The sequence below is a fragment of the Aphelocoma coerulescens genome, chromosome 7, assembly GCF_041296385.1.
Source record: "Aphelocoma coerulescens isolate FSJ_1873_10779 chromosome 7, UR_Acoe_1.0, whole genome shotgun sequence".
NCBI classification, from domain to species: domain Eukaryota; kingdom Metazoa; phylum Chordata; class Aves; order Passeriformes; family Corvidae; genus Aphelocoma; species Aphelocoma coerulescens.
The window spans coordinates 27726294-27744957 of NC_091021.1; the positions used below are offsets into that span (position 1 = coordinate 27726294).

An 18664-nucleotide genomic window follows, 5' to 3' on the forward strand; every position below is an offset into this window, starting at 1 on the left:
ACAATGGTGTAAGCAAGAATTGTGTCCCTAGGTCCTGACACTGGAGAGCACTTAGTATGGGTCGTGCATGCCCAGAGTGGACTGAGGTGCCAGGCACTTCTGTGGGATACAGTCACTTCAAATCCCAAACTCCTTCCCTTCCAGCTTGAGCTCACCCTTGTTTTTCAGAGACCTGGGAATGGCCACAAGGGGAGAAAGAGCCTCCAGTGGCTTCAGCAAAGCTGCTGTGGCACAGAGCCCCACTTCAGCATCAGGGCTCTCTCCCCTTCCACAGCATTACTGGGGCCAGCTGCGGCTCAGCCTCCCACAAGCCAGCCCTGAGCCCCCATCTCTCGTGCCAGGCCTTTCCCGAGCCCCTGCACTCGTGTCTTGTACAGGGGCAGGGCACAGCGGGGCCCTTAGGGCCGGCTCGAGAGGTTTGGGGTCTTTTAGGTGATGGCGTGGGTGTGGTGCTGCCATTGCTGGTGGCCCCACCTGACCTGGCACACGGGGAGGGAACGGGGGAGATGGGCACACTCCAAGCTGCTTTTTCCTGCCCATTCCAAGCCATTGCCTTTGGGCTGGCTCATGTCCCGCCTGCGTTGGCTCAGAGTAAATGTTAAACCCTTCATGGGGCTGCCAAAGGGAAGAGAGTTTGAGGGGGCAGGAAGAAAGGAATGGCAGAGGCTGGATGGCATTTTCCTGGGGCTCTTGCACATCCCCAGGAAACTGCTACCTGGCAGGAGGCCTTTGCGTGACTTGGAAAAATCACTGGTTTATTGTTGCCCTTTCCAGTTAAATTTCCTTCCCTTGTCAATCCCAGATAAAAGGCTGTGTTACGGCAGCTCTCAGGATAATGCCAAAACAGACATGTCAGTCAGCAAAAGGAAAACAAGCTGCTGATTTAAGATTGCAGTGCTGAGTACATGCTCAGCTCAGTCACTGTATTGATGTCCCTTCCAAACAAACCTCCTCCAACTGGGAAATTCTTGTTCTTGGAGGAGAAAGTCAAAGCCTGGGCAGCCCTCGAAGCCGGCCGAAGTGCAAGGAAATGACTGGGGCTTGCAGGATCATGTTCCTTGGTCAGAAAGGTAAGGTCTTTGCTCAGTTTGAAAATACAAACACATATTTTAGACTCATAAAGGTGAAAATGAACACACAGTGATAGGAAATGGAGCAGGCTTTATTCACATGGCAGTGTACAGTCCTCTCTGTTTCCAGATAAGTGTCATGGATGGTCCAAACAACTCTTAAGTAGCTTTTTGCAAATCCATCTATAATTTTCCTATTGAATTCATGTGACAGCTACTTGTGAAGAGATGATGAAAGTATCTGTAAATATTCTTGAAATCTGTAAATGACTTGAAAGTCATTATTCCTATGAAACTTTTGAAAAGTGATCTTTTCAAATATTTGGAAGTATTAACTTACACTTTCCAGTAATTTCAGACACCAGCAGCTCTTACAGACAGCTGCAGTTCTAGCAGAAGGCCAGTATTTAGTAACTTCTATGGAAAGAAATGCTTTGAATACTGGACAATATTACCTTGCAAAACAAGCACTTTTTCTTTTCAGCAAAGAAAAACCATACATGAACTCAGAATTTATTAGTATAGAGGGGAAATGTGTAATCAGTACTACCTAGGCTGGCAAAACAGAGATGGGGTTGGGAAGGCAGAAATCCCTTTGTGCCTAAAGCGTGAGTTACCAGTCAAAACAGCCCATGCTTTGTGTCACTCTGTCAAGCCCTCCTCTTTCTGTTCCCTCCCCACCCTGCCATGGGAAATCAAACCCTTTTGATTCTGTGCTCTGTCATAAAAGCCAACACTTATTTGGCAAATCCTTTTTTCTTACAGGTATAGTGCCCTTCCTCTGGTCCTTGCTGATGATTTTCAGGGGGCAGTCATTGTTTCAATTCCTCAAGGTTATATACAATCCTTAAACATCTTCTAGAATTCAGTTGCTGATTTGTCTATTGAGTTCCTTTGTTGTAGCCCATCTCATGTTGCAAATATGTTGTGCAAAGAACACTCAAGAAAATAAAATCTTAAAAATCTCACAGAATGTTCCTATTAAGATTGAATCCCTCAAATGTGACTGTATTTCTCTCTTATGCCAGTGCAAAACGAGCAAGCTTTGCCCCTGAAATGGCATCTTGTGGAGCCTATAGGGGTTACTGCAGTTCTGATTTTCAAGGCAGCATCGGCCGCTGCAATTTGAAAGGATATGAAGTGACCAGGAGAAAAGTAACAAAAAGAGCAGCATTCCAACAAGCTCCTCTCAGAAATCACAACTTACACGCAAGTTGTGACTTAAATATATGTCGGGTTTTGTTAACATTGTAAAAAATCTGTTCACAGCAAGTATGAGAAGGTTTAATTATTTTTTTCCCCAGCGTGCTGATAGGAAGCTGAAGACAGTTGCAAGCAGTTGGTTTTCCACCTACTGCCACGGTGGTGGAAATTTATTCTTTCACTTTGCAAGCAAAGCAATCACAAGCAATCAAACTCCATTTGCCTGAAGGAGATCTCAGAGAAGCTGGACAAAGGTTTGCCCCCGATGAGCAGCAGTGTGTTGGTACTGCTGATCTCACCCCCCACAGCCGTGCACCTGCAGTCAGTTCCCTCCTCTTCATCCACAGCCTCAGCAGCAGCAAAAGCCTCTCCCGAACAGAGCAAGAGATGGAGAGATTTGTCCTTGGACAAGGAGCTCCTGTCTCTGTTTGGGCCTAGTCCTGCCTCTGAAGTGGTCTGGAAGGCAGGGAATTCTGCTGGCTCCAGGGGCAGGCTGAAGGTTTTCATTTCAATGGCATTGCTCCGCTCCGTGGGCTGTGGGCGGAAGTAGCTGCAAAAGCCAGAGTGCCTCAGGATGGGCACCATCTGGGGATGGTCCTTCTGCTCCCTCATCCAGGGGCTGGGGCATGTATCAGTGAAATCTGAGGTAGTTTGGAAAGCTGCACCAATTCCTAAAATGCAGTGATACATTTTAGGAGAAAAGTTTCCCTTTGTAGTACTACTAAGCTTCTTCCATGTCTGTGTGTGGAAATGATACTTCCAGAGGTCATCATTAGGGCTGGAATTTGAAATCCCTCCACCAAAAACCAGCATAGAGTCTTTGCAGACTATCGAAGCATGACCTACCACTGGAGGAGGTCCTTGGCTGAAGGTAAGAGAAACCAGCAGTTAAGAGGAGACCAACAAGAAACTTAGCACTGATTTTAGCTTCTGTTTTCCTTTTGACTCAGAAGGATGACTGCTGAACAGCTGCATTGGGACATCAAAATTACACTGCTGACAGCTGCATCAACACCTTGCCAACAGCTCTCCCAAGCAAAGCCAACTGGAGCCCCAGGATGGCAGCAGCACTGTATCCTGATCTGAACAATCCCTACAATAACCAAGAGGGCATCGTCCCCCTCTCTGCCTGCACGCAGTATCAAATAGATTAACTCTCTTTCTCTGCTCTTTAAGTGTAACAAATAGAATAGTTTACCTTGTTCTGATGCTGGACCAGCTGCTGCTTCCAAAGTCCCACCTCCACAAGTCCCTCTGTTCAGTGAGCCCCATCAGCCCCCCAAAGAGGTACATGGCTGTGTGATAAACCACAGCCGAGTGGCCGTGCCGAGCTCCGGGGCTGCTGCTGTGACTGGGGCTGGAGACATACAACCACTTCCTTGTATCTGAAACAAAAATACTGATTTATAGATGGATCAAATTTATCTGACTATTTGAAAAAGGATTTCTTTCATGGAGGAGGTAACTATTCAGTTGGAGAGTAAGGGTTTCTGCTCTAAGCTTATTATGAGTTAAAATCTGACACTGAAAATGTGCATTTTAAAAAATCAGTTTTGAAATAAACTTTTAATGAAAATGTCAGATGCCATGTGACAGATGCCATGGAAATTTTATTTACAGAGCAGTTTTTCCTACAACTTTGTCAGTTCATTAACTCTGACACAGAAAGATACTTTCCTGGCTGTTAGAGGGGGGAAATCAGTCAACAAAAACCTTAATTCATTAATGTCTCTGCTTATTCTCTCTGTGAGGGAAGGAAGGATGAGGTAAACCCATCATTTGTTTCAAAATAGTGACAGAATGGCCATCAGATAACAAGTTATGCATTTAGGAAATCTCTGCAAATCATCTGGTTTGCAATGACCAGACCGGTAATGAATATGCTAATAAACTATCTCCTGTCAGGTTTGGCTCCCCGTGGTCAGTTGGAGATTTGAGATCAAAAGATGGCATTAATAGGCTGAAATCAGGGTCTCTGCTGCATCTGAAGGTTTTTGGTAATCCCTGAAGAATTTTAGTGAATAGTAAACAAACATTCTCCCTGATTTTCACCTGTAAAACTGGTAAATACTGCAAAACTTCTTCCAGTGCAATAGTCTAATTAATTTCAGCCAGCAATTAATTGAATTGACAGAACTCACCACTAAATGTTGTCAAAGAGAAGCCAAAACTAACTTAGAGCGTTTCTACTGATAAGAATTTTCTTAGCAGAGCAAGCCATGCTCTCCTGCTGCAGCTGTTGTTTTACACTGGATCAAAACCTTATCCTGCTTTTTTTAACTTACCAAAATGGAATGCCCAAAACTCCTGAGAAATGCCCTTGATGCCAAAGTATCCCCCATAGATGTACATGCTGGAATGGTACACAACTGCACTGTGACCTTTTCTGTTAGCTGGTGCAGAGCTCTAGAACAGTTCAATAATAAGACAAAAACCTACTAAGTCATATCAGCAGCAATGTCTGTCTCGGAAATACACCTTTTTTTTTTCCCCCACAAATGAACCCTGCAGTCCCAAACTTTCTCTTGACTCCTCCATCAAGCACACATAACCAGAGTGATAACTGTGTCACATCTTAATAATTTTTTGGGTGTAATTTCAAGGTATGTAAGCATTGTGAAGATGAAGTTTCAGTAGCAAAAATTAGTGATTCTTTATGTGTAGTGATACAAAACCAATCTCAAAAGCCCAAGCCATAAATGCTTCCACTCAGGTTTCAATTAAAAGTGGCAGTAACTCAGTAAGTCCACGTGTTCAGACTGAAGAAATAAAAAATGCTGCAGCACTTCACGTTCCAAAACGTATTAGCGTGGCTGCCAATCTGTTTTCACAACCCTACTTTTAAAAGCACAGGCTTCACGTATGGTTGCAATACTCCATTTAAAATTAGTTTTCTTGATAAGGATTTCAGAAAAACAGAAGCAGCAGCAGAGGAGAAGACTTAACTTCTTATATAGGACTTAAAATTTAAGAGCAGTATTTTTAAACACTGTTTTGAAGAAGGAAAAAGCCGTAAGTTATTGAAAGTGCAAAGAAATAAAGTATAGCCACATGTCTCTGAAGAGATGAGATTGGAACTGTTTGGGGGAACATATTTCAAAGCAATCTGTTTAATCAACAAAGCAACAGGCATTTGATTCACACATTCCCCACTTCCTGGCTCCTTACCTCCGTCTCTGCTGGTTCGTTGCAGCTCTCTGTCCATCTTGCGGAATCTGGGGGATTGAGTTAATAAAGCGCAGTTTAGATCCCGCACCACAAGAGGACACTCCTCCCACAGTAATTGTTCAAATTACACAGCTCATTTTCAAGTAAGTCTCGTCCTGGTGTTTTCTACTGACAAGGCTGAAGAAATCCCGCTAAGACAGCAGCACCAAGAGACTTGCAGGAGACACAGTTTGAACAGTTTTCCTCTATCCTTATCTGATACAGAATCACACAGGTACCACACTGTTTTCCTGTTTCCTCAAGCTAAATTTCACAATGCAGAAATAACCTATGATTTTCATCATTTTATGAACATGTAGGACTCCCAGATTTCCTGATGGATGTATGGTTCCTTCTACTTACCACATACACCTTATTATGGCAGACTTATTCTTTCTTGTTCTTTCTCACAGGTCCTTTAAACAGCCCTCAAATAACAGCCAGAAATCACAGATCTGGGATCACCGTGAAGGAGAGGAAATATCAGATACCCAGCACCAGAGGTACAATGAGAAATCAGTGCAAGCTTGCATTACTTAAAGCTGTTCTTGCCAAAAGATTTTAAATAATAACTATGAAACTGCTAGACACACAACTAATGTTGAATAACTCATTTCTAATTTCCACTGTTCTGTGAGTAATAAGATGCTTTCTCCTTTAGAATATGTTCTGAGGCTTTTCTTTCTTCCAGCAGGTTATCTCAGACAACTGGTGGAAAACACAAAGGAAGGACTGAAAAAACCCCATTGACTTAAGGTTACATAGTGAAGTAGCAAAAGAAGCCAGGAAACACAAATCTTGGTCTGGACACCAGATTTACTGGCACAAGAAGAACTGAGCCTCTCTCTCCCCTCCCGATCTGACATCAAAATAACAGCCATTACTGTACACAGGATTTCCAAAGGGAAAATCCATGGTGTATGACACTGCTATTAAATCCAAATGCTGCACTGTTTTTATTCGAATGTACACTTATGAGATCCCAAATGTTTTCTCTTAGGAGAAAAAAAAAAATCTGTGTTATAAAATGTTGATGTTAATTTCCCACCTTATTTAATTATATTTGATTTCTCCTGCTCCAGCTTGTGTTTCTTCAGTAGAAGTACAAAATGAGATATACATTACTAATCTACTTTCTTCCATAAGAGCTTGGTTTTTAAAATGTATATAGCATAAAAAATAAAAATTAAATAATACATGAATTATCAGGTCTTATGATCAAATAGTAAATTTAAGAAGGAGAGAGGGAGGAATGGCAATTCTGAGACCTTAAAATACATAAATTTTTCCCATAAAATACTCTCTAATTGAAGTAAGAAGTGACTCTCTGATATCTTAACAGCCTAATTTTTGGGGGAAAATACACACACAGTTTTACACACATTACTTAGCTTAGGGAAGGCTCTGTTACAAGCAGCAGAAACCAGTTTGGTTCTTACTATTTATTACTGCCTATGGACTTGGAATTTCCCATGGAAAAAACTGGCTATTGTGTATCCTACCAATGTCATATATCCAGAGAGGAGTTCTTGCTTGTGTGAAAGCAGAATCCACCGTCCCACCAAAAATATACAGTCTGCCCTGCAAAATGCAAAAATATTTGTTGCTTACAGGAAGGCACATGGTATGAAAATAATTTTTAAAACAATTCTTAAATGCAAAGGTTGCTATCAGCAAAATATAGTTAACAACATGATGATCTTTTTAACAATTAATCCCAAAAAGCCACCAACTTTTAATTATTCTCTCTTTATTCTCTCCCAGTGGGAAGCCCTGATGAACATTCTGCCGTTTAACGGGGACGGCATTTCAGAACCACTCATTCCTCGTCAGCCTGGGGCAGCTTCAGGGCTGGGAATCTGGAGCTCTCTTGAGGCATTGCTCAGGTAATATTGGATTATGCATGTTTGTAGAAATATTTCATTGTGTTGTAGCTCCTGATATCCTAAATTCTGTCTTCCCCTCGCAGGCAGGGCTGTAATTCTTACTTCCCTTCACTCCCCCGTCCCTCTTCTACACGAGTTCTTTAGTGAGTGAATGTTTTTATGCCGTAGCTGATCATGCAAATGAATTCAGAGCAACTGTTACAACTGCACAGATAAGTCAGAGAATGTGCTGCCAGGGTCTTTATCTGGTATTACTGCTACTTACTGAGCACTGGCTGAGGAAACCAGGGGGCTGCTGCAGAGCTGAATTACTGTCACTCTGTTCGGAAAGATTCCCAAACATTGGTACAGCTACATCCAGAACTGCACCAACACAAAAATACCTTCTGGGCATAGTATTTCAGTGCATAATAATCTATGGCATTTTATTGCACTGTATAGCAGGAAATAAAATGTCAGGATATGGACAATATAAATCTTGGTCTACTACCTTATAAGCCACCATTGAATGTTCTTCCAGTTCTTCTGGACCATCTCTTGAGCAATCCAACATTTCCCATTCATTTTTCACTATAAATCAAAGCTGAAGTTAAGATAGTGGTGCATTCAACACATAAACAGCTGGGAAAAGGTGAAAAGGTGGACTTTGACTGTGGCTGTGCTGCTCAAAATTAAGTGTTGTTTTGTCATCTTTCCTCTCTGTTAGTTCAGAAGATACTCTCCCAGAAATTAAATACATGCATTTTTCTATTTAGCAAATTTAAATACAAGAGTAATAATTATATTTAAATGTAATACTTGTTACTGCTTGTATTTTAATTGTTACCTTCATCAAAACTTGACAAGTCCATGAGCATGAAGTGCAGCACAATTCTGGTTTATTCCAGTAACAACAACTGAACAGGGAAAACCATACATCAAGTCAAAAACTACAAAGGCTTATATTTGATAGGGCATTGATAATACAAACCTACAAGGTATTGTATTCATGTGTTCCCTTTGTGCACCTTTACATGCATGAACTATTTCTGTGTTAGAGAGTCAGGAAAGCTCTTTGATATCCCTTGCTAGAGCCAGGACATTTTAAGTGACTCAATATTTATGGTCGAGAAAAGATAAAAACCCAAAAGGAACTGAACTGAACTCAAAACGTTGTGGGACACCTGCAAGAGGAACAAACACCCCCATCTGCCCAATGAAAAAAAAAGCAGTTTATCCATCCCTGTGACAGAAAGACTTTAAATGAGGATAACGTTAAGTACAATGTATCCTCAATTTCATGATGGCTGGATGTAGAATCCTGCCATACAAGCAAAGGGGCCAACTCACCTGTGTGGTATCTCCAGAAGTCCCTCAGCGTGGTGCTGCTGCGCCCTCCGTAGAGATAAACAAACCCTCTGCAAACAGCACAGGCGTGCTTGCAGCGGTCACAGGGACGCGGCTGCTGCACGCGGGCACCTTCCCCCGCACAGCGGGCAGCTCTCCCTTTCATGCTGATAACCAGGATCTTAGCCAAGGATTAACTCGCAAAGGGCAGCCATGTCAGAGGAGGGTCCCAAAATATCAGGGACGGGGCCTAGACCCTGTTCGGTCTGCAAAAAGAAAAAATAAGTTTAAGGTTAAAAAAAAAAAACAATAGGGAAAAAGGAAAAGTGTCCACCTTGTGATAAAATGTTACTGTGTTTTCTTTCAATCCTATCAAAATCAACATGACAACTTTGTCCATCTGTGATAATACACTAACTTGAGTAAAGCACCTGAAATTCTGACTCAGATTCTTGTATCAGTGAGGTTGGGACAGGAACATTCCTGGAGATGAAAGTTTTCCAAGAAATATCAGTGAACTGAAATGAAGCTCCAACACCCTACATTTGCAATACCAAGGCTTGGTCTTTTTTCACTACTAAAAGAGTACTTTAGACAAACCTGTACTTAAAAAAAACTTTTGAAAGAGTGACTATTACAGATGGAAGCAATGCATTAGCAGTTGTCCAGAATTTGTTTAGACTTTTATCTGTAAACCTGCTGAAATGAGGATGCATCTGGAAAAAAATGACACCAGCCCTTCCCATGCCACAAGATGTCACTGTGTTCTGTGAAGACACAAGCACCAGAAAAACATTCTTCTATTAATCCTCTTCAAAACAGTGGCTTATTTTAACACAGATTATTTTACAAAGCACACCCAAAAAGCCCCCAAGATTAGGCCAAATTTTGGAATTTGTGTTGGTAATGTGTCTGAGGTGACAAAGTCTCCCAGTTCCAAGACCTTTTCAGTGAAAGCCAGATTCCAGCTGCATTGAGAACCCAGGATGGAAATCAATAGGGGAGAGTCTGTCAGTATGGCCACTTAGTTAACTCTTCAGCACTGCAAAGTAATGCCTGTTTTCCACAGGTACACTGTTCTACACCCTTAACTCCTCTGGTTTAAGCAGGTGTGTATTTAACTTCCCAGTGGATAAAGTCAGAGACAGTCACAGCTCAACAGAATGATCATGCAGCAAATTCATTGATGCCACCTCCTCCCTCACGACTGTAGCAGATGAGCACTGGCAGAGCCATCACTGCTCCAATGTGCTGCTGCTGTCCCAGGTGCAGAGGCAAGGTGTGTGTCCAAAACTCAGCCACTCCAGTTCACAGCCACACTGTGGCTGTGGCCATTCCCACATGGCCACTGCTGAAGGAAGGAAGGACCTGCCAGCAAAGAGCCAACATCAAATCTTCTGGAAAGAAGGATGGTCTTTATACCACACACTACCTGCTCAAATGGTCATTTATCTGATGGTAATGTGTAAGTCCAGGGCAAGTTTCACGTAATTTGAGGAAGAACAAAGATTACAGTAAAACAAGCTAGATACAAAAGCTAGCTATATTTCATATTAATATGAAATGATTGTATCTAACTTAATTTACCATCCAATTAATCTCTTAAAATTTACCCTTTTAAAGACTGGCATATATATTCAGTGACCAAAAGATGCGAGAGAATCTCTTGCAGCATATTCAGGCAAGATTAACTACTTCAATTTTGTTGGAGCTTTTTTTAAGCAAACCAATATTGTAAGCTATTACTGTAGAAACTGAAGTATATTCTTTGTATGTTTTCTCTGAAGGATTACAAAGATGGGTGGCATTTACCAAGGTGTGCATTTCTCATGTCCAAGGGAATTAACAGATATGAAGTAATGACACATTATAGGTGTGTAAGTCCATAATGCTTTCTGGCATCCTTTGGGAAAGGAAAAAGAAGCTGAAGGCATGAAACAGGGATTATCTCCCTAACTCTGCTAAGATGCTGTGCAACCACAGCCAAATCATTCACTTCCACAGCTAAATGGGGACAGTCACTTCCTTAGTACAACACTTCAAATTTGCTGATGCAGTGCTGTGTAACAGTGCCAAGGTATTACTGCTATTGATATAATTTACTCTGAAAAGGGTGATAGGTTAGTTACTAATACTTTACAGAGGTAAAACAGGCTTGTCCCCTTGTGGTTTGGGGTTTTTTTCTCAGTTATAAAGCTGGTTATCCTTCTTCCTACATATTTCTGCTTGTTATTCTTCCTCCAAGCCTTGCCTCCTATTGTACAAATGTTCAGAGAAGATGACAGCTCTGATTTCATATAACAGATTAGCAACAAAGTCCTGTCCAATTGTTTATCTACCCCAGCTGAACTCTTGCAAAGCAGGCGAGGAGGATGGGATAACAAAAGGCCAAGCTGGGATGGACTGAATGGGTGTCTCCTCCCAGTGACACCTTTTGAGCATCGGCTGACCCTTGTGAATCTCGGCCATTTACTCTCAGCAAAAGCATTCTTGGAAGCAGACTTACAGTCCCTAACAATCACTTAACTGCTCCACTTCAGGTTTGGGGAAAAAACCCCACCAAGTTAATAATGAATCTTGCCTTTCATCATTGGTATTTTAAACTGCAAACTTGACTCCTGGATTGCCTGTCTATAGAACCCAGCCCACCAGAGTTCAGCTACTGTCAACCTCAGCAGTCCCACTTCCAAAGAAAAGCTGCTCCTCTTCTGAGAACAAGTCACAGAGCCATGTCCTGTGTCATGCACCACTGACCTCAGTTTCAACTTGATACAACATCAGTTATCCAATAGGAAGCTCTGACTTCAGAAAAAAAAAAAAAATCCAAAAAGACAACTCTAAACATTTTTATCCAACTTTTTGGTTTTTTTCCTGAAACAGCTGTAGCACACACAAAAATGTCTGCTGCTCTCCAAAGTCTTCTGCCATTCCATTCTAAAAATAGCTCCTGTGCAATCAATCCCAATTGTTAAAGGGCTGGAGGAGCAGAGTCGAGGGCCTGGAGAGCTGCAATTAGTGCAGTAACTATAGCACTGAGCGTGTATCAATTAATGGTGCCCCACTACTGTTTCATAATACAAATAATTCAGGAAATGCAGCAAGACAGGAATTACTTCAGGAAATGTAGTTTATATGTTCATTATATAATTATTTATATTTCTGATAGATGTGGCTTCTCAGACAAATGATTAATTTATTTAAAGTATTGCTTAAATAGATCTTCATTAAAGCTTTTTTCTACCTCTGGCCCCTTGATTCATTTCCATCTGTTTTCAGTATGCTCAGAAAAGTTTCCTTTTTAAAATGATCAAGCCTTTTGGAATACAATGAGATATGAAACCACTGGGGGGGGCAAGTAGGAAATCTTGTTCTGTTTTGGGGCTTTTTTGTTAATGACCCAGTTTTCTGAACTCAAGCCTTGAACCTTTCAAGGCAGAACACTGCATTTTCTCACTAGACAACTTGATGTGTTACTGCTCTTCAAAAATAATAACAGATCTTCCCATTTGCACTTATCCTAGAAACCTTGGCTCTAGTGGTGGTTTTATTGTAAGTCTTGTTTTAATGGGACTGCCTGCATGAATGAGGAAACTTTGGAGACTTGCAAGGCCCTTAACAAGTTTTAGAAACAAACCCAACTTGTTTAGAATAGAGAAAAAGGCTTTTATTTTTTCAGTATATCATGTTTATTTGCAGTGCTTCACTATGTGTGATAAATTTAGTATCCTCTCGTTTGCTATTTTATTTTTTCCTAAACTCAAGATAACCTGAACTGTTTCTGTGGTGGGGGTTTTTTTTGTTTGGTTTGGGTTTTTTTTTCAAAATACAGGAAGTAATTTTCAGAGAAGCTCAGCTTCAGAGTTTCAACCTGAAAGTGTGAATGGCTCTAGGACCATAGGGTGTCTGTGACAGTTCTGTATTATTAAAATTCTGAACTGAAATAAGGGCCTGGCGTTGCCACGTGTTGTAAAACATGCAGTTACCACATGACTGAGCTTACAAGTGCAGGAGTCAAGACAAAAGGAAGGGAACAGAAAGAGGTATTGCTTCTTACAGGGAGAAGCTGAAGGACAGAAAGAGGACTTGTAAAATGACAAATCAAAGCAGAAGACACAGCTCCATCCTGATTTCAGACATCACAAGAATGATAGGTACTTTCAGGTAAAACAATAACAACCCTGTTGTCTGTATAAAGCTTAGAGCAGACATACTAAAAACTGACAAAAAAACTGAGAGGCTTTTATTTGAGTAGCTCTTAGGAGAATTTTAACAAGTTTAGGGCAGTATTCATAAACATTATCACTGCGATATCTCAGTGCTTCAAAATGCTTTTAGACATGAACAAGTATTTTAAAGAGGGTAACTCTTCTGAAACAGCCACATATAATTACAGTCTCTATACGCTGAAAGGCTCGGTGTGTAACTGCTCCTTCTGGAGTGAGCAGTGGCACAGCACCGAGGGCATTGGCACCTTCACTGCACAACAGACGAAAACATCATCGATCTCTCCCGGAGAAAAGCTCACTGCCTGTTTCTGGAGCTCTGCAGGCAAGATACTGCTTTTCTTTAATTCAGATCACATTAATATTAAAGCTCTAATTTTAGAAGTTCATAATAAATTTATGTTTGCATATCATTCCAAAATTAAATTTTGCAAATTTCCATTATTAATATATTGTCTTTTGTTTTTTCTGGAAGCTTTCACCCAGAAATGAAAATCCTTTAGCCATTAGTGCTTTGTAGCACTATTTCATCTCTATTACAAAGTGATCTCTTAAGTAGTAATAAATTAACTTACTAAATAAATATAAATATATGCAGTAGTATTTTCTGTATGCTAGGTATATTTCTTATTTTTAACTAAACAAATACAAAAATAAAAACTCGGTTTAGAATAATACAGTAAACATTTCATCTATTTCCCAAAAATGGTAGAGGAGGAAGTACCTGGAAAAAAGAAATTCAGTATTTAAAATATTTCTGGGATTGTTACATTTTTATATACACTTCTAGCATATGAATCAGGAAATTACCTTTCCCACTGTATTTAAATACGTTTCATGGTGCAGATGAAAATTAATACATTTTTACCACCTTAGTTTCCTTAGTAAATTAAAACTTCATTTCCTGGGGATTTTTTGTTTGGTTTTTGTTTGTTAGTTTTTTGATAGGGTTTTTTTAAAGAATGGGGCTTTTTTATAAACTAAAAATTAATATAGTTTTGATTAGTAGATCTTCCCAGGCAATCTGTTAATTACAATTTACATTTGCAATAAATCATTTGACTGGATCTCAATTTTGAATGAAGTTTCTGAGAAAGAACTTCTCTAAATACACATCCATGGGTGGCACAAGTATAGCACGTTATGGATATATAAATCCAGGGCACCAGCCTGATCAAAAGTGTAGGCTCGTAATCAATGTGTGTATGGGTTTTATTTATTTATGGTCCTTACTAGGATATTTACTTCAGGAACCTAATCTGCTTTTCAAATCTTATTTAGGGTCCTGTTGGTGACTCCACCCATAGGCACAACTCAGTCTCTGTTGTGGTCTTACCACATAAAATGGAATGGACACCCTGCCTGTGAAGTGTCGCTGCAGCAGGAGGCTCTTCAGAAATTACTGGAGACAAACAGGTGATTTTTCATCTTCTAGATATGACAGAGGGAGGAAAGAGAGTTCCTGGTTCTCAGACTTTATGATAAAAGAAATGAGAAATTCCCACCATGTTCGCAGGGCAGTCTTAAGATGTATTTGGCCTTTTACCCTTTCCTTGGAAGTAATTTGTACTGTCACCACTGGAGCAGGTCATTTCGATGCACAGGTCATCACCCCTTCGCCCAGAAATAGCAGTTTTCAGTGTTCCTAGAAGGCATCATTTGGGGATTTCACAAAAACTAACTAGCTGGATTCTTTCAAGATACAGTAGGCAGCTGCCCTGGAGATTGAATGTAATAAATCTGTCCTTAGGTGTGACTGAATGCATCTTCTTGACAGCTTGTGACCTGCAGCTGAAGTAACTTCAAAATACTTTATTTCCTAAGGGAGACTCTACTCGCACTAATATACAAAATCTTCTAGGTTAGGAAGAAAGACTGGTTGACAAAGGAGTCAGTGGCTGCTCAGCCTGTCTACTCTCCTCAGGCATGAATTAGGGTACTAGAGTATACACCTGACAGCTGAGAGTATATCAGTGAAAAGCTATTATCTTCCATTAAAAACAAAACGTCTGCACTGAATTTTACTTGTTTGTTCTTTATATTCCCTGACTGAGGAAAAGAAGCATCTAATAAAACACTCAGTCACACTTAAAACTTAATGCCACACTTCATGGAAGATAGACATTGTGTTTTTCTTGTCCCCGTGACATTTTGCCCTTAGACAAACATACAGCAATGAGATAGAGAAGATATACAAGGTTATGAGAATAGCAGAAGCTGTAGCTTGAAGAAATATGAAGGAGGAAAGAGAGGGCATTTGGCAATGAGAATAATACAAAGTTCCAGCTGGCAAATATTAAAACATCCAGATACCCTGTTAGAATCAGTATGAATTTAGATTATACTGTATGGGAGAAGTCATGAGAGATTTGTGTGAGAAAGACTCAGATGGCACAACTGGAATGACTGTCAGTCATGACTGGAGGAAAAGCTGAGTACAAAAAGATCTTTTATAGGGAAGATGAATTTACACCATCAGGTGAAAGATGGTTGCATAAAAACATGATATAATTGCATAGCTGGAATAGATTGCATAGAGAGGAATAGCTGGATTTTAATCTGGCAAGGAAAACAAAGGTGTCAGCTGACAAACAGCAATAATAACTGTGATGGTTCACAATAACCTTGATGCCAACAGTTACTGGGCTGCACCATCAAATGGAAAAAAAAAAACAGACCCACATCATTTCAATATATAAAGGAGACAGAAAGCATATGAGTAACTTTACACATACACGTTGTCGCTCCAAATTCAAATGGAATTACTCATGTGAATAAAACCAGTGATATGCATGAGCCTGCACAATGTAGCCTAGATACCAGAGCAAAAGAAGGACCAACTCTTTTGTCAGAAGCCTGAAAAAATGTTTTGCAAGCTGTTTTCATATTCAGACTCCAAATGACAGGGTCCATTTTGGACTGGAGTCCGGCCTTCTGAAAAATTCTCACTCCCAGCTGACATGGTCCAGTATTCATCACAAGCCAGATGCACTTTGGCTTGGGTTTTGGATGGTTGCATTTCTTTGTTTGTCTTTTGCTCGGTAGAAGGCATTTGGTGCTTTATGCTCTTTGACTGTGGAAAAGGGAATGAGTAAGAGGAGGGTGGTATATCTCCTAAATTGGAAGCAGGCAGTAAGAGCTCTGGCAATCCCTACCACAGACCTCCTGCGCAGCATCGCGGAAGTGGCAGGTCCCTGTCCCCAGCGGTCTCCTGGCTGCTGAGTGCTGACGGCGCTTCCTTCCTTTCACGCGCTTTGTTTCCTTTCGTACCTTTGAGTGAAAGCGACTCTGTGCACAGCTGCACACAGCTGTACCACAGCCCCGCTGCCCGGCAGCACCGCCGTGTGCACGGCCAGGCTGTGCCGGTGTTCCCTGGGATGCTGGGTGTGTATGAGCGCTGCTCCGTGCCCTCACCGCCTTCCCTCTGCGCCCCTTCTCCGCCCGGGGCCGCGGGCGCTGCTCCTCGGCGGGCCCCGGGCTGGCTCTGGCTGCTGCAGGTGCCCCCGCCCGCGGGCAGGCCTCACCGCCCTCTCCTCTGCTCCCCACCAGGGCTGGGCTCGTCCTCACAGAGACAGGGGGGAGGAAAAGAAAAGAAGGAAAAATAGTCTCGTGAGCCGGCATGGGGCCAGGGGTGCACTCAGCCTGGCCGCGCCCGCTGCCGCCCCTCGGGTCCGCCCGCCCGGGCAGCCCCCGCCCCAGGCACTCACCCCACCGGGGCAGGACGGAGATCCCCGACCGCAGCCGCATGGCCGGCAGCCCCCGGCAGCGACCCCCGTCCTCCCCGGGGCAGCGGCCGGGCGCGCCCGCCCTCCCCCGGCCTTACCCTCCCTCCCCTGCCGCGGGCGGCGGGGCCGGCAGCGAGCCCGGGGCGGGCGGAAGGGCGGCCGCTGCCCGGAGCCTGCGCGGCGCCGCGGGGGGATGCGCTGGGGCCGAGCGGCCGGGGGTCCGGGTCCTTGTCCGTGTCCCTGTCCGTGTCCCTGCGGCCGGGGCGCGGCTGGACCTGCCCGGCGGCGGGGAGGCTGAGCCGAGGATGCGCGGGAGGCTGCGGGCTGTGTTCCTTGCGGGGAAGAACGTCTCGTAATCGTTCACTGCCCTGTTAGTCATGGGAAAAGTGCAAAATCTTGTTCCTGGCCTGAACGCAGCCAGAAGCAAACATATCTATAACTTTGGGGTTTTTTTTTTTTGGGTGGTAGCGGCGGTGGGGAGGGGGAGGACGGAGAGCTATGTTTGTTGTGTGCTCCGTTCCAAGCCCTTTAAAGTCAGTGTTTAGCCCAAAGACCCCTTTGCACGCTTTTCACTGAGCCGCAGCCCCAGCGCTTGTTTGGACTTGTGTCCTTGGCTTTCTGTTCAGCTGCCACCGGCTCGCTTTTTCCCCTGTTTCTCATTTACAGATACATAAGGCTTCAGAAAACAGGAATGAAACTCCCCCACCCACACGTGCCTCTATTTTCCATGCTGACATATTTCCCTGCTTTGGGGCGGAGGCTACTGCTTTCCCCTTAGTATTGTTACTAAAAAAGAGAAAGCATAATTACTTTTTAGGTAGCTGCAAGTGAAGGCCACAGATAGACCCAGTCCGTAGCAATGCAAAGTGTGTGGTCTGAACGGTATAAATAATACATTTTTACATTTGAATACATTTGATTTTAATATATTATGTATAATATATCTGCATGTAGTAGCGATGTGTGCTTCTGAATTTTTTCATTCTAGAGCTCAGATGTTATTGAGAGGCCAGTCCAGAGCTACAGTGCAGCACTTTCTCTAGCCTTAATTGTGTTCTCCTAGGAATTAAAAAAAACACCAACAACCCAACAACAAAACCCAAACCCCAAAACAAACCCACACATATTTCATAAAAAGAACTCTGAGATCATTAGCTAACATTTGGAAGTCCCTCAAATTAACATGCATGAAGGACCGTGGCCAAACTCCCACTGGCTCCCATAAAAGCAGTAATCAGTCCTTCAAGTAAGATTCTCCACAAAATAACACCCAGAAGCCCCTGCAGAAAGGATTGCCAATCTCACCATCTGACTAGATTAAAAACAGCAGTAACAATGTGATAATTGACAGAAGAAACTTCCCTGACAAGGAATGAATCAGTGTTTATTTTTAGCCTTTCCCCCAAAAGGCTTTATTTAAATGAAAGATTAGCTAATTATTTCCGTCGTTGTATTGTCCACACTAGAAACAGGAGGTGGCAGATCTGTACTTGTCTTTGGCTCTTCCTTTGAGGTCTGCACCCTGGAAGGGTGAGATTTTGCCAGTTGTCTTTTAATTTCTGCTCTGATCAAATATGAAAAGTATGAAGGTTTCACTAAATTTAGACACCCTCAATCAATATTTTTTATTTCCTGAGTAGAAAGCTTCAGAAAAGGTGTCAGAAAATGTAAATTGTGATTGTGTCCATATCCCACCTTTGCTCCAAAGCTTCCCTTGCCAGCAAGGCAGTATTAATCCTGTCGCTGCAACTGCCCACTGCAGTCTTTTGCACTGACAGAGCACTTCCATTCCAAGAAGATAATTTCCTTTCCCTGTGCACAGGAGCCAGCAGTAAAATTTTATCTAGGAGAAAGCTGCTTACCTAAGAAAAGACTAGCAAAATATTTGTCCCATTTTATTGGACAAATGTGAGGAAACGGTATCAATCCTATAGACACCAAGTAATACCTGTGTTTCTGATAATAAGCATTTGGGTTCTGCTTTATTTTGAAGGGAGGACTTCTTTTTTCTGAATTTTTTTTTC

At 42.2% G+C, this 18664-nt stretch overlaps 1 protein-coding gene across 10 annotated transcripts; it reads right to left on the minus strand.

The window, feature by feature from the left end:
- Positions 1–697: 697 nt before the first annotated feature.
- Positions 698–16755, minus strand: LOC138113122 (putative protein tag-53). Of its 10 annotated transcripts, none has more exons than XM_069021019.1 (9): positions 16739–16755; positions 16078–16477; positions 8696–8958; positions 7857–7936; positions 6983–7061; positions 5442–5488; positions 4559–4679; positions 3472–3658; positions 698–3138 (listed from the first exon to the last, which is right to left on the minus strand). In XM_069021019.1, exons 3-9 carry the CDS (start codon positions 8856–8858, stop codon positions 2472–2474), a joined length of 1344 nt encoding a protein of 447 aa, XP_068877120.1. In that variant the 5' UTR covers positions 8859–8958; positions 16078–16477; positions 16739–16755; the 3' UTR covers positions 698–2471. The 10 variants fall into 10 exon arrangements, with proteins under 10 accessions (XP_068877120.1, XP_068877117.1, XP_068877116.1 ...); XM_069021016.1 differs by lacking the exon at positions 16739–16755 and adding an exon at positions 16623–16710; XM_069021015.1 differs by lacking the exon at positions 16739–16755 and having other exon boundaries at positions 16078–16185; positions 16330–16594.
- Between the last annotated feature and the right edge of the window lie 1909 nt (positions 16756–18664).

Excerpts from the sequence above, each read along its gene's own strand:
- LOC138113122 (XM_069021019.1), bottom strand. The coding sequence starts at position 8,858 with ATGAAAGGGAGAGCTGCCCGCTGTGCGGGGGAAGGTGCCCGCGTGCAG. Across the intron at positions 3,659-4,558 it reads GTTTTGGGCATTCCATTTTG|ATACAAGGAAGTGGTTGTAT; the intron begins GTAAGTTAAAAA and ends TTTTTGTTTCAG. Across the intron at positions 3,139-3,471 it reads TGGTCCAGCATCAGAACAAG|CCAAGGACCTCCTCCAGTGG; the intron begins GTAAACTATTCT and ends TCTTACCTTCAG.